Genomic DNA, 14,498 nt, shown 5'->3' on the forward strand with positions numbered 1-14,498 from the left:
GATATCTGTGTGATTTTGCTAGCCCAGCATCCAGTTTTTCTTTTTCAAGTGACAACAGCTAGATTTTCCTTTGGGAAACCAATACCTTCCCTGTTCTCAAACCATGTGAGTTCCATGAAATTGACACTCTGTGCTTGTTCCAGTGACATGCTAGTGACCCAGCCCTGGCCAATTGAAATGCCACATTCCCTTGGACAATTATGGTCCAAGGATGGACCTCCCTCCTTTTTAAGGGCTTTTTTGGGAACGGTTGGGAAAGGGACTCCCTGGGAATGCTTCTGAAGCTGCTGGTGGCCATTGTTTGGGAAAACCTGAATGAGAATAAAGGCAAGAGAAGGGACAAAGCAGAGTTGAGGGATGGAAATTCCTGATAATGGGGTTAAAAGTCCAGCCCTGTCCAAATTTGACAGTCAGGTGAGACAGTAAAATTCTGCCCCCTCCCTTTCCCCTCAGTTTTGGTTACAAGGCTGTTTGATTTGGATTTCAGTACCTTGCAACCAATGTGAAAAATGGAATTATCTTCATTAGTGGAACTATAATTCCTAGTTAACTCTCATGTTCCAGTTCCTTATGTTCCAGATATTTATTGTTGCATAACAAATCACCGCAAAACGGAGTGGCATAAAGCAGTAACAGTCATTTTATTTCTCTCTCCTGGTTTCTGTGGGTCAGGCACGTGGAAAGGTCTTGGCTAGGTGGTTCTCGCTTGGAGTCTCCATGCAGTTGCCATCAGACATTCGCTGGAGCTGGAACTGAGGGGAGGGAAGGGAGCTGGAGCAGCTAGGGGCTGGCAGGGCAGCTCTCTCTCTTCATGAAGTCTCTGTAGCTCTGTGTGGATCATTTGGGCTTCCTCACAGCATGGCCCTCAGAGCACTCAGACTGCTTGTATGGCTTCAGCGTGAATGTTCCAGAGCACTAGCTGTAAGTTGAGTCACCTTCTATGACCTGGCTTTGAAAGTCACACAGTGTTATTTCCTCCATACTCTGGTCAGCTGGTCAATTAGCTTGGCCCAAAATCAAGAGGAGAGAATGTAGACCCCACCTCTCAATGGAGACATGTCAACGAATTTGCAGACATGTTTTAAAACCACCACATATTATGAGCAATTCTCCAATTGTGAGAAAGGTACTGTGGTCAGAATGATATATTTAAGTACATTTAGTTGTGTGGACATGCCTTTAGTTTATACTTTTGAGAGCTGAATTAACTTTTTCAGGTCATTAAAGCACCACCACACCTAGTCTATACATATTGAAAATTAAATCAAGATTTATCATGATCTTTTAGGCTTCAGAATTCCATTTTGCTCTCATATTAGGCATTTCAAATTTCACTATGAATAGCATTGAAAAATATTTAGCTTTGCATTAGTTCTCTACTTCACAATTGCTTATATATTGATTTAGTAGTGAGGTGTTGTTTGTCATTTAGTACTTGGTACCTTAGTCAATGTAGCATCCAGAATTGCTTAACTGTCTTCCAGTGACCAGTTTAAGGAGTTGGGAGTATCTTATTTTATGGACTCTGTATGAAATAGCAATTAGGATGTGGATTTATAAAAGTTGACCTGGGTTGTAGTCCTATCACTTGCCTCTCTGACTAGTGTAGAAATCCTCCCTTATACTAATCTAGTACCATGGAGTGAAAATAAGAATGCAACTCTTTGCAACATTCTCCCAAGTGGAGGAAGTCTAATAGATCTCGAACTAATTTTTTTTTTGCTGTTTCAGAATGTAGCAAGTAATCCATTGGAATAAAACCAGCAGTTGAGTAACTCATGCAGAGGTAATTTAGAGCACAAATTAAATCTGTCAGAGTGGTATTAGATTTTCAAAAGCTCATAAATAGCAAATGAAAGGTCACAGAGCTGTGAAAATGAGAGTGTACTTCTTCATAAAGAGAGCCATAGTTGGGGACGGAATCCTCAGTGCCTATTCAAATAGCGGTGCATAAAATGGAAATGCAACATCTTTTCTAAATGTCTAGAACAGTCCAAAGGCACAGTGGACTCTAAGGAAAAGCATCAAAGTCCTAAAAAAGACCCTTCATATTATCTAAGCATGTCCAGCATCATATTTCTGGGGTTTAGGGATTAAAGCTCCATCAGCTACTGAGAATCTGTACAGAAAAGATACATCTCTCTCGGTAGAGCCTGTATTTCAGTAATGGTTAGTTTAATTGTGAATGCATGTCACTTATCTTTCATTTTTCAGGTCCCAGAAAATGCTAATAGAGGAGTGAGTGGAGCTTCATGATTTACTGCAGGAATGTAAGCAGTTGGTGATATTAATAAATAGTCCTGCCCATCCTGTTTTTCTCATGGAAAAGAGAGGTGGAAAATGTAGCCCTGGCTATTACCAAGTAGACAAGTTCTTTTACTCTGCATTGTATGCAGATCTTTTTATTTAGTGCTCTTTGGGCTTGACTTGTATAAGGGAACTAAATCTATATTTATAAAAAGAAATGTGTGGGCTTCATCAAAATTAAAAACTTGTGTGTGAAAGGACACCATCAAGAAAGTGAGAAGTCAACACAGAGAAAGGGAGAGAACATTTGCAAATCATAGATCTGAAAAGGGTCCAGGGTCCAGGATATAGAAAACGCTCTTATAACTCAGCAATAAAAAGACAATAACCCAGTTAAAAAATGAGTGAAGGAGCTGAGTAGACTTTACTCCAAAGAAGATGTACAAATAGCCAGTAAGCACATGAAAAGATGTTCAACATCACTAGTCACTTGGGAAGTGCAAATCAAACTCACAGTGAGATACCACTTCACACTCACTAGGATGGCTCTGTTTTTTTAATTTTTAATTAATTAATTAATTTATTATTATTATTATTATTATTTTTGTGTGTGTGTGAGGAAGATCAGCCCTGAGCTAACATCCATGCTAATCCTCCTCTTTTTGCTGAGGAAGACCGGCTCTGAGCTAACCTCTATTGCCAATCCTCCTCCTTTTTATTCCCCAAAGCCCCAGTAGATAGTTGTATGTCGTAGTTGCACATCCTTCTAGTTGCTGTATGTGGGACGCGGCCTCAGCATGGCTGGAGAAGTGTTGCGTCGGTGCGCGCCCAGGGTCCAAACCCGGGCCGCCAGTAGCAGAGCGCGCACACTCAACCGCTAAGCCACAGGGCCGGCCCTAGGATGGCTCTAATAAAAAAATTTTTTAATGAAAATAAGTGTTGGTGAGGATGTGGAGAAATTGGAACACTGATATTTTGCTGATGGGAATGTAAAATGGTGCAGCCACAGTGGAAAACTATTTGGCATTTCCTCAAAAAGTTAAACATCAAGTTAACAAAAGGCTAGGCAATTCCACTCTTAGGGATATACCCAAGAAAACTGAAAACATATATCCACACAGAAATGTGTACGTGAATGTTAATAGCAGCATTATTCACAATAGCCAAAAAAGTGGAAACCACCCAAATGTCTACCAGCTGATGAATGAATAAACAAATGTGGTGTGTCCATACAATGAAATATTATTCAGCCATAAAGAAGAATGATATACTGATTCATGCTACAGCATGAATGAACCTTGAAAACCTTATACTAAGTAAAAGAAGCCAGACACAAAAGGCTATATTTTGTATGATTCCATTGACACGAAATGTTCCTCAATAGGCAAATCCATAGAGAGAGAAGTAGATCAGTGGTTGCCAGGGAGTAGGGAGAGGAGGGAATTGGGAGTGACTGCTAATGGGTACAAGATTTCTTTTTGGGGTGATGGAAATGTTCTGGACTAGGTGATGGTTGTACAATATTATGAATATACAAAAAAACACTGAATTGTGTTATTTTATTTATTTATTTTTTTGGTGAAGAAGATTGGTCCTGAGCTAACATCTGTTGTCACTCCTCTTCTTTCTGCTTGAGGAAGATTGTCTCTGAGCTAACATCTGTGGCAGTCTACTTCTATTTTGTATATGGGATGCTGCCACAGCATGGCTTGATGAGTGGTGTGTTATGTCCACGCCCAGAATCCAAACCCAGGAACCCTGGGCCCCTGAAGTGGAGCACATGAACTTAAGCACTCCGTCACTGGGCCGGCCCCTGAACTGTGTTATTTTAAAGTGATGGATTTTATGTTATATGAATTTTATCTCAATATAATTTTTTTTTAAGTAAGATAAAAATAATAAATCTTAAAAAAAAAAAAGGCAGTGTGGTGTTTACAAGGATTAATAACACATGCACTGGAGACAGACCTCGAGTGTTTTCTCAGATTCCTGTGATGGGTGCCTTTTTTCTCTTTCTTGGTCAGAGGTCCAGCCATACTGGGTTGACTCTCCACTGTGGCTGCTGAAATGGAGGGGACTGAGTTCTTTGTGGAGTGAACCTTGATCAATGGGAAACAAGAGACAGGAAGGCACCAGGCTGATAAATTCTCCCTCCTTTCTCCTTGCATGGACTGCACTAAGGTGCAGGTCCTCCTTGGAATCCTGTGTCTCATTGTGGCTTTTTGTGAAGTGGTGAGTAGCATAGTAACCTAGGATCACATTGCTCTATGTCTTCTAGCTTCATTCTGCCTCTCTCTCTTTCTCTTTCTCCCTATCTTTACCCTCATTGTCTTGGGCTTGCTCCTCCCAAGTAAAATCTTAGCACCTTTAGTCCTTGCCCCAGATTCTGCTATGAAGAACCTGGACTATGACACTAAGGGAAGGGCATGGTAAGAGAAGGTGAGAGAGAACATTCTGTCAAATGTTGATTCTATTATTTTAGAAGAGACATGGACATTTTTGAGGCTATCTTCACTGGCCTTAGGTGAAGAGCTGGCTTTTATTTGTGCATATAAAGTAAAATTATTCTGTCAAACTCACTGCTTGAAAAGCATTATTTTTCAAAAAACCGTTCCCCTCTTTATAAAAGTAACACACACTCATCAAAAAATTTTGAGCATGCAAATTGAGCAAAAGGAAGAACATTAAAATTATCTTAACTTCCACATCATTTCGGTGTTTATCCTTTCAGTCCTTTTTTCTAATCATACATAAGCCCAGAAATACATACTTTTTTGTTTTTTCCCCTAAAGGAAGAATAATTTCATGAGTAAAATGTGTTGGGATAATAAAGTTTCAACGACTTTAAGAATTTGGAAATTCTTCATTAAACACATAAAATTCATGATTAAAAAGTAGTTGAACCCCCCACCCCCAAATTTGAAAACTTGCACTAAACAAGTCAGGCCTAAAGAATCAGCCTTGCCCTTTGCCATAGTAAGTAGAGCTGATCTCTTTTAATGAATGAAATGGCTGCTTTAACTTAATCCATGATTCTTCACCGTGAGTAGGGTGTGTGAGAATGCACACACGGAGACAGGTGCTTGGAAGGGATACAAGGTGATGTGCTCGTGACCTGTGCCCTCTCAACATCTTTTAGACGAGTAAAATCTAACTAAAGCAGTTATGTAAGGATCGTGGGCTGGAACATACGCCTTATAGGGTAGCCTGGGAGGATATGGGGAGAGCGCAGAAGGGCAGCACCCACCTGTTTGCTTCATTGACGAGGGATGGCAGGAAGTGGGCTGGGCCTGCATGAGCCTCAGCAATATTAAAATGCTGGTGGCAGGAGGAACCCTCCTCCTGTCTCCCCCCGACTTTGTGCCTGCCTGGCTGGCCATGGGGCAGATGTTGGGGTGGAGGAGACGTATACATCATGATTTGTCATACTTACTAGTTTTGGGAATTGTTCTATTTTTCTGATTTAAGGAAAGTGACCTGTGTGTGGAACCAAAGTTAACTGCACCATGTTTACTTTCACTTAAGAAACTATATTGACTGATTGTGAACAAAACAATAATATAGTCGTGTACTGCCTAACGATGTTTTGGTCAACCACAGACTGCATGTACGACAGTGGTCCCATAAGATTAGTACCATAAAGCCTAGGTGTGTGGGTAGCTAGATCACCTAGGTTTGTGTAAGTATACTCTATGATATTTGCACAGTGGTGAAATCACCTAATGACGCTTTTCTCAGAAGGTATCTCTGTCATTAAGTGACGCATGACTAGTAAAAATATTGGGAAACATTACAAGGCATTTACTGTGTGACAGACACTGTTTTAGTGCTTTACATATGTTAAGTCATTTAATTCTCATAATATACTTTTGAGGTAGGTAGTATTATGATCCCCATTTTTCAGATAAGAAAACTGGGGCTCCAAGTGGTTAAGTAACTGGCTTAAGATTGCATAGCAAGAAAGTGTTGGAGCAAGGCTTCAAACTCAAGCTTCTAGCTCTTCACCTCTGTATGTTATTCACATAAATCAACACAGGCTGTGAAAATGAAGGCTTGTGGCTGGGTAGCCACGCCGCAGAAGTTGCAGTAAGGTTAATTTCAGATGACATTAAATAATGCATAATGCTTAGTGCAAGTACTGTGCAGAGGGAGACCTTTAAATCAATGACTGGAAGGAATACTGTGGATGAGACATGCTTTAATGAAGACATGCCACTTGCATTATTTGATGCATGTGAAGCACTGGTGTTGGTATTGAGTTTCACATTAAAGAGAACTTAGGTTGGCAACTAGTTGATATTTAATGTTTGATAAATTATATCAAAATAAAACCAGATAGCTTTCCTCACCACTCCCTCAAACTGAGCCCTCCCGCAGGTTGTGAGGAGATGGGAGTGTTGATACAATCTCTCAGGTCTCCACAGAGCGCTGTGTGTGCAGATCGGTTCCTCACTGCAGCCTCACCTGACCAGATGAATGTACAGCAAAGCACTATTGCATTCGTTTAAGATGAGACAATGTTTGTCTGCCACTCAGCGAGGGAAAGATATCATTGATAACTTGTTTATTTTCTCATCATATTGTTCAACTAGCTGCCCAGCACAGTGCCTGGCAGTCACATCTATTAAGTGAACAAGCAGCTCATTCTCTTCCTGAATACAAATTTGCTTGGAGGAACCAAATTGTAAACAGAAGATGGTGTAGTGAGCATGAAATTGGCAAGGCTGGCATCATCAAGCTGTTACAGGGCGATAAGAGTTCTACTCTATTTTCTAATAGTTTGTCTAATTTTTTAAAATAATGAACACACCAATCCATCTGGAGTTAATTTTAGTGTATCGTGCATTGTTTGGTTTCAGTTAATCTTTTTCACAATTTTTAATCAAGTTATCATAATACTATTCATTTAATATTTTCCTGTTCTGTAATTTTGAAAAATTGCTTGTATCTTGTAAATAATTGAGTCTATTTCTGAGCTCCTTAGACTGTTCTATTTTCTGTCTTTTCCATCATTCTGTTTTGATTAATATTACTCTGTAGTATATTCTAATATCTGATTAGTCCATATTGATTTTCTCTATTGATATTTCTTTGTAATATATTTACTCTTGGCCTTTTTGTTTTGACAAAATAATTTTAGAATTAGTTCTGCTGTTTAAAAAATCCCACTGAATATTTGTGTTAAAATTTGTAAACAAAATGTCCAAATTATGGTTTTTCAGCCAGTTTAAAATAAAGTGAATATCTAACTTGACCTGTTGCATGGGCAATAGAATGATGGTATTTGGAACACAGTAGAAAACGAGGAACAGACTCTATAGAAAAGCAGTAAGAGGGCAAGCGAATAGCACATAGAGATGAAGATATATATCTACATGCTAAGTAAACTGGACAATTCAACCCCAGTAAAAGATTTTACTGCCCTCAATTTTAATTGAAAAGGGCAGAATCAGAATAGAGGATAGAATGATGATTGCTTACTGCTACAGTGACACCTCAATCTTATTTCATCAGTTTTTCTGTATACACCTCAACACAGTCTTTGGAAGAACACAGTATCACCTAGTGTTTAAAAACGTGGCCAGACAGCCAGGGTTTGAATCAGCTCCTCTACTTATTTGCTGGACTTCAGTTTGCTCAAAAGGGGATGATAATAGTGCCCACGTTGCATGTGTTTCACCTGCATGTGTCCTCAGGAGGACAGAGTGATATATGCAAAGCACTTCAACAGTACCAGGCCAATAATGTTACTTATGTTAAGGAGATTTTGAGCTATAAAGGCACTTTTTGGTTTGGGAGAAGCCAATTTCCCTACATTTCTTTTTTTACAAATCTGAAAGTCTACCCTGTACAGGTCTGCCTGGGCAACATGACCCCGGAAGGCTGCACTCGCATACCTGGCCTTCACCATTATCAAGGAAATGCCTATGAGCTTTCATACCTGACTTATTTATTGTTGCATTCTGGCAGCCATTCCATGGCCTCCTGGCAAAAATAGCTGGATTTCATTAAAATTCAATCTCTCTTGATACCATCTCTGCTGGATATTAGAGGGGACTGCTACCAATGGAGCTTTAGCGACCTGATTAAGAATAGATTTGGGCTGGAATTTTCTAAGTGCTCTAAAATTACCATTTATAAAGTTTCTCTCCATGTTGAGCCACTTCCTTGTGCCCTCAGCTCCGTGTGCCTCCCCAGCCCATCCCACCAACAGAAGAACTCAGCCAAGTCTCCCATAGCTTTCTCGAGTTAGACACTGAGATGAATCTTGCTTCATATTTCAGGTACGAGTTCTCTCCTGTCATCCTGAGTCCCCGCTCCTGGGTGCCCTGTATGAGTGACGCCTGGGTCTGCCATGGAACCTGGCCCTGCCCTGGCCTGGCTCCTGCTCCTGAGCCTGCTGGCTGATTGTCTGAAAGCTGCTCAGTCCCGAGACTTCACAGTGAAAGACATTATCTACCTCCACCCTTCAAGTAAGACTCTGTTCTCTTTGCTGCAGAAATGTCACTTTACTTTGAATAAGACATGAGTTGAAAAATGGCCAGGAGACGGCAGCCTTCCCTGCAGGGGAAACCTCTGGTGATTTAATTAGAGGTGCAGGTGCTACCAAAGATGCTGTATATTTTACCTTCACCTTTTTATAGCGTGTTTATTTTAAGCCAAATTATTAGGCTTGTTTTCTCTGTTCCCTACACACTTGCTCTGATTCTGAACACCCTTCCCTTTGACTTGTGCCAGCCAGGCAGTTATCAAAATGAACCACCATGTCCCAGGAGGAAGGTGTAAAAGATCAATCCTTTATAGGCAAGATAATAGCTGGTCTTCCTGTCTGTGCCTCTAATTCTGAGTTTCAACATAATTGCCTTCTGCACCTTCCTATTCTCTATCCCTTCGGGTTTCCTGTGTTTAGGAATTATCTAGGGAGTGCATAATAATGTAGATGCCCAGATCCCTTTCCTAGAGTGTCTGATTGCATACAACTTGGGCTGTCCCCATGGATTTTTGCTTTCAGCAAGAATTTCAGGTGCCTTTGTCAATATTCTAAGGATCACACTTTGGAAAACACAGCAGTTTTACTTCCTCTTGGTTACCATCTCTGTGTTTATCTCATCCTCTTTATTTGTCTTTGGATCCTCTGGATTGCCCCGTGGCAGCGAGAGCGGGGTGTACTGTGTATTTGCTGACCTTTGGCATTGGCCCTGAGGTGCATGACTCTCTTGAAATGTTCTGTGCAACAAACATTGTTTGAGTGTCTACTGTGTGTCAAGCCTTGTGACAGACACGAATGGTATAAAGGCAAATAAAACATAGCCCTTGGTTTTGAGGATCTTACAGTCTACAAAGCAGAGGCAGCCACTTGGACTCCTTCCATGCCATACTGTTAGAATATTTAACGTCTAAAAGTTGTGGGTTAGAGGAGAGGTGGTCCAAGGAATGCACAGGGGTTTGGCATCCACCTGACCTCGGGTCAGCAGCTAGCTCAGCTGCTTCATAGCCTTTTGACTTGAAATCAATTCCCTAACGTCGTGAAGATTAAATAAAATAATGCAAGCAAAGCACTTAGCGCTGAGTGTGAGCCATAGTAAATGCTCAATAAATGTGAGGGGAATCTTTCTAAGTGTTAATTTAGAAATGTGAAATTCCACATTTCTAAAGTAGATAAAATCATACATTCCCTGTAGCATTATTTTGTGGGCTAGAAATAACATCCATAAAATACTAGGTACATACATAATAGGTAATCGGATGCTTGTTGTTTATTATGTTGTTGTAATTGGCTCAGACAGTAAATTGAGGGTGCTGAAAACACATTGCTCTAATTTTTTCACTCAAATATCCTTTTGACAGGTAGCAATAGCTCCTTTAGACTTATTGCTATTGTACATGCTCACCAGGATAGGCTGGTGCCTACTGGCTAATTGTGTGAGAAGATTATCTGGCTGCTTGTTTTTGCAGGTCTGTTTACTTTGAGTAATATTCATGAAAACAAGGTGTTTTGATACTTGCCTGTTTCCTAGGATCACATTGTTCTTTTCTTCAAACAACACTGCTTTTTTATCAGACATGGTGAACACAAACCTGGATTTCAGTCTCATAGGTTTGATTGCCAGGACTTCCGGCTTCTGTGGGATTCTTTGTCCTCTTCAGTAACAGACTCACTAGTTACCAGGCTGCAAAATGGGCCCCACGTGGCCTTCTCTGAGGCTATGATTGTATACACAGGGTAGGAGGGAAATCGAGGGGATTGGATTGACGTGAACAAGAACAAAACAAACACACACACCACTTGTGCCTTAGTCCTGTGCCGGGTCAGTGCCCGGGTTGAGTGGGGGCCCGTCGCTGGAAACTCCATTTCAGAATGGGATCTTTGAAGGATGAGCTCTGCCAGGGCAGAGGGGCAATCACTTCTGCTCTTTAGAAGTTAGTGGAAAAGTTCCGCTCATGTGACCTATGTTAATTAAATAGAGCCATGGCTCGATTAAAAAGAACTCTCCATGTGGAAAGAATTGGTGGAGTTTTCTGATACGATTTTGACATAGGGAGAAGGAGAGAAGAGTGGTTCCTGGGCTAGATTGTATGTGGACAATTCACCAGCAGGTCTGGGCTGAGTTCTTTGGCATGGTCTCCATAACTGGTCTTGAGGAGTATAAGTTCTTGCTGGACTGAAGTTACTATCCGTGGTTCCTACTTGGCCAGAACTTTGTTTACGCTGCCCACTTTAAAGCAGAGTTCACTTCACATTTCTCTGCAGTATTTCAGAAGTTTTTGGTGTTTGCTTGCTTGTTTTTACATTTGATTTTTTAACAGTCTTGGTCTTCTGCCCCTGAGTGACACCCACTAGGCCATGTTTAGATGGAGCGATCTTTCTACAAATAAGCAAGTTTCTGTAGAACATAGACCATAAAAAATATATGAGGGAAACGTGGAATTATTCTGATTTTGAATTATTAATATAATCGCCTCACTTTGTAGATGGAGGCACAAACAGGTTTCTTGGGGTCAGCAAGTAAGCCAGATGCCTTTAATGTTAGATGCAGCTCGGAACCTGCCCAAGGAAAGATGCAGTGATGGCAGAGATGGGAGAAGACACACAAAGTTTTCTACACCAGATGAACGTAAACTCATTTCTCCTGGGCCCCAGACAGCCCTCAGAGATAATAAGTGGGGTGAGATTGGAACCCGGGTTGGGAAAGTTCAGCCTCCCATGACTAATCTTCTTTGTGCTCTGGTTCCCTGATCTTTGAAGTTTCTAAGCCTTTAAAAGAAATAAACTTTATGGCTTTCAAACTTGAGGCACTGTCCTCAATAACATTATTTTCTGTAATTTGTATTGTTTTTCTTTTTTCATGTGAAAAATGATGAATTTCTTCCTAGCCATGATTAAAGTACCAAAGCCTAATGAAAACCTTCAAAACAGGAGTTAGTATTACAAGAAATGGAGCTACTTATTTGGTTGTTAGACATCATGCGAGAGAGCGGAATTGAACGTCCTAACTGGATGCAGCCTGTTCTTGGTCTCCATTTCTTTCCTTGTAATAGAAACCTTTCCTGAAAATCCAGTTTGTCTCTGGTTGCTTATTCTGAGTCTTTCCTTAATCATGTGGACCAAAGAGCTATATCCCTGCGGGGGCAGGGAGGTTGCTTGTGCCCACATAGAGAGCCACTGAAATTTTTTCACAATTCTATACTACGTAAGTCTTAGGGAGTAAGGGGACTTTCTAGGAAAGTACTAAGAAATGCATTTCTATCAGAAATATGTTCAAGGTAATAAAATTACACTGACAATATTTTGTTGCCAAGTGGACTGAGAAGGAAGATCAATTTATTAGATTTCTAGAAAGTTTATATTTGCATCCAGTTTCCAAAAACAATGGAAATTAATTTGGCAAGAATGAAAAAAGTTTGGATGCATTACACATCAGCATACATTTCAAAATAAGATTCTCTTCTCACCACGGTTGTGGCAACTGAAGGCCTTTGTCCAGGCAAAAGTTCCAAGAGATGGAAACAAAGAGGAATCTTTTCCGATGCCTTACAAATGAATTACGGTTAGTTGAACTACGGCTGACCATGAGAGCTAATGGACAGATTATGTTACAGGAAGTAACTGGGCACTTTGGCATTTCTTTTTTTCTTTGCAATCACCTTCTCTTGAGGGACCAAGGACTTATGCCCTGAAATACAGAGTCCTAAGCTTATTAACTCTGTGATCAAGAGCCAAATTAGATTCATTCACAGCTGGGGCCACACCGATTTGAAACTCTAACTTGCTCTGTAATGCTTTGAAGTAACAAAGAGGAAAATAGCACATCTCTTAGAAATCTCTTTCTGTCTTTTTAAAAAACTTCTTTATCAGATGCAGTGTCAGTTAGCAAGTTACTGCAGATAGTTGTTCATCTGTAGCCTTATTGTTGGCTAAATATTTCCAGGGGACGAATTTAACCATTATTTGGTATTCTGCTATAATTGTTGACTCAGAGCTGAGTCTGTTTGCAGAGATTTGTCAGTGAAAAGGGTTTAATTATTCACTGATCAGTGCTATCTGCCAAGATGTAAATACAAGTTCCCATAGGAAAATATGAGACTGTCATCGTTGAGGGCGTACACAGATATGAAGTTGTAGATTTAAAAATAAAACTCACCAAGACGGAGATCATTTGGTTAATTGTCAGTGATATGTGCTGATAAACGTACTCAGAGATAAATGATTTGAAACAAAGCTTTATCTTGCTACCATAGTGTTTTAGCTCATATTCCCATTTCAATTTTGATATACTTTGAGTTAATTTCAGAGTCCAGCCTACTTGTGTAAGAAATGACAGTGTTTAATTTAATATGTCACTAGTCTTGCAAAAGATAATTTTGAAGAGTCTATTAAATAATCCAAATTTGGGAACACTAGAACTTATTAGTGCTAGATTCTCAATAAGTTTATTCTTGGAACGGCTGGATCGTCAGTATTCATTCAAAGTTCTTAATTTATCTCTTTGATGGGAAAGTTTCCAGGAATAACTAATCCAACATTCCAGCTAAAAGTTTTACTGGCTGCAGTGACAGACAGATAAAATTGGATACTCTGGTGAATTAATCATGCAAGCTGAAGTGGTACGGCTAGCTTGCAGTCATAAACCTTGGTGAATATGATCATTTTTTGAGAAATGCTGTTCTTTGACGAATCGTTTACATCTTTTTTACAAAACTCCTACTTTGATAATTCTACTTCAAGTTCTACAAATTATTTTAAAATTCTATCTTTTAAACATATTTATATATTAACTATTTTAAAGTTGATAGTGAAACTATTTTTTAATGTATCCAATCACAATAATTATATTGCGTGGTTTTTTTCACAACAGTATTTGTACAAATAAGCTAATTAAAATGTCCATAAGAATATTGAATGGCTTTAGAATAGAAGAACCTCTTTTTTTAAAATTCTTCAGGCATGTACTGACCTAAACTAGACTCTTTCAACTCAAATGTTAACCCACCTATCTGGGTGGTGGGATGTGGAGATATAAAAATTATTTGTGGGGCCGGCCCCGTGGCTTAGCGGTTAAGTGCGCGCCCTCTGCTGCTGGCGGCCCAGGGTTCAGATCCCAGGCGCGCACCGACGCACCGCTTCTCTGGCCATGCTGAGGCCGCATCCCACATACAGCAACTAGAAGGATGTGCAGCTGTGACATACAACTATCTACTGGGGCTTTGGGGGGAAAAAATAAATAAATAAAATCTTTAAAAAAAAATTATTTGTGTGTAGTTTTACAAAATAGTTTAATTCTGTTTTATTGTAATTACATGATAAGGAGAGCATGTTTAGCCATAGGGAAATTTCCTCATTGGAAATGAAGTGGTTGGACGGCTATGTCTAAGCTGCTTTTCATCCCTTGTTTTCTAAGACAATCCATGTACTTACCATTCTATTTATGAGTTTGAGTCACCAACTACTTGGAGGAACATGGAACTCTCAAATGGGCCCATAAAAAGGTCCAGTTACCTGTCTTTTTTAGGCTTTATGACTTTTGATCATGTTAGGTTATTGGATATGGTCAGAGTCGGCTCTGTGAAATATTGCAAGTGCAAGGATGGGCAGCTATTCTAGGCAAGGTGAAAATCAAAGTTATATCTGGCCCATAATTCTGGTCTTAAGCTGCTGCCTCCTTCATTTATTTTTGATAACATACTTAATTGGTTCCATGTGGGCAAAGCAATTTACCCTGAGATGATTATTTCCGCCAGTGGGATATGCA

General features: G+C 39.9%; 1 protein-coding gene across 5 annotated transcripts in view; it reads left to right on the top strand.

Moving 5' to 3' along the window:
• LYPD6 (LY6/PLAUR domain containing 6) overlaps window positions 1–14,498 on the top strand; it is a 121,081-nt gene that overhangs the window by 81,201 nt on the left and 25,382 nt on the right. For 4 of the 5 annotated variants that reach the window (XM_087435177.1, XM_087435179.1, XM_087435178.1 and 1 more), the window contains one exon: window positions 8,532–8,720. In XM_087435177.1, the coding sequence (XP_087291303.1) occupies window positions 8,603–8,720 (118 nt within the window). In that variant the 5' untranslated portion in view covers window positions 8,532–8,602. Of the gene's footprint in view, window positions 1–4,291; window positions 4,480–8,531; window positions 8,721–14,498 lie in introns of those variants that run through there. The other variant, XM_087435180.1, reaches the window with a different exon arrangement.

This window comes from Ceratotherium simum, chromosome 9 (genome assembly GCF_057802395.1).
Source record: "Ceratotherium simum simum isolate JZ-2026a chromosome 9, ASM5780239v1, whole genome shotgun sequence".
In the NCBI taxonomy this organism is placed as follows: domain Eukaryota; kingdom Metazoa; phylum Chordata; class Mammalia; order Perissodactyla; family Rhinocerotidae; genus Ceratotherium; species Ceratotherium simum.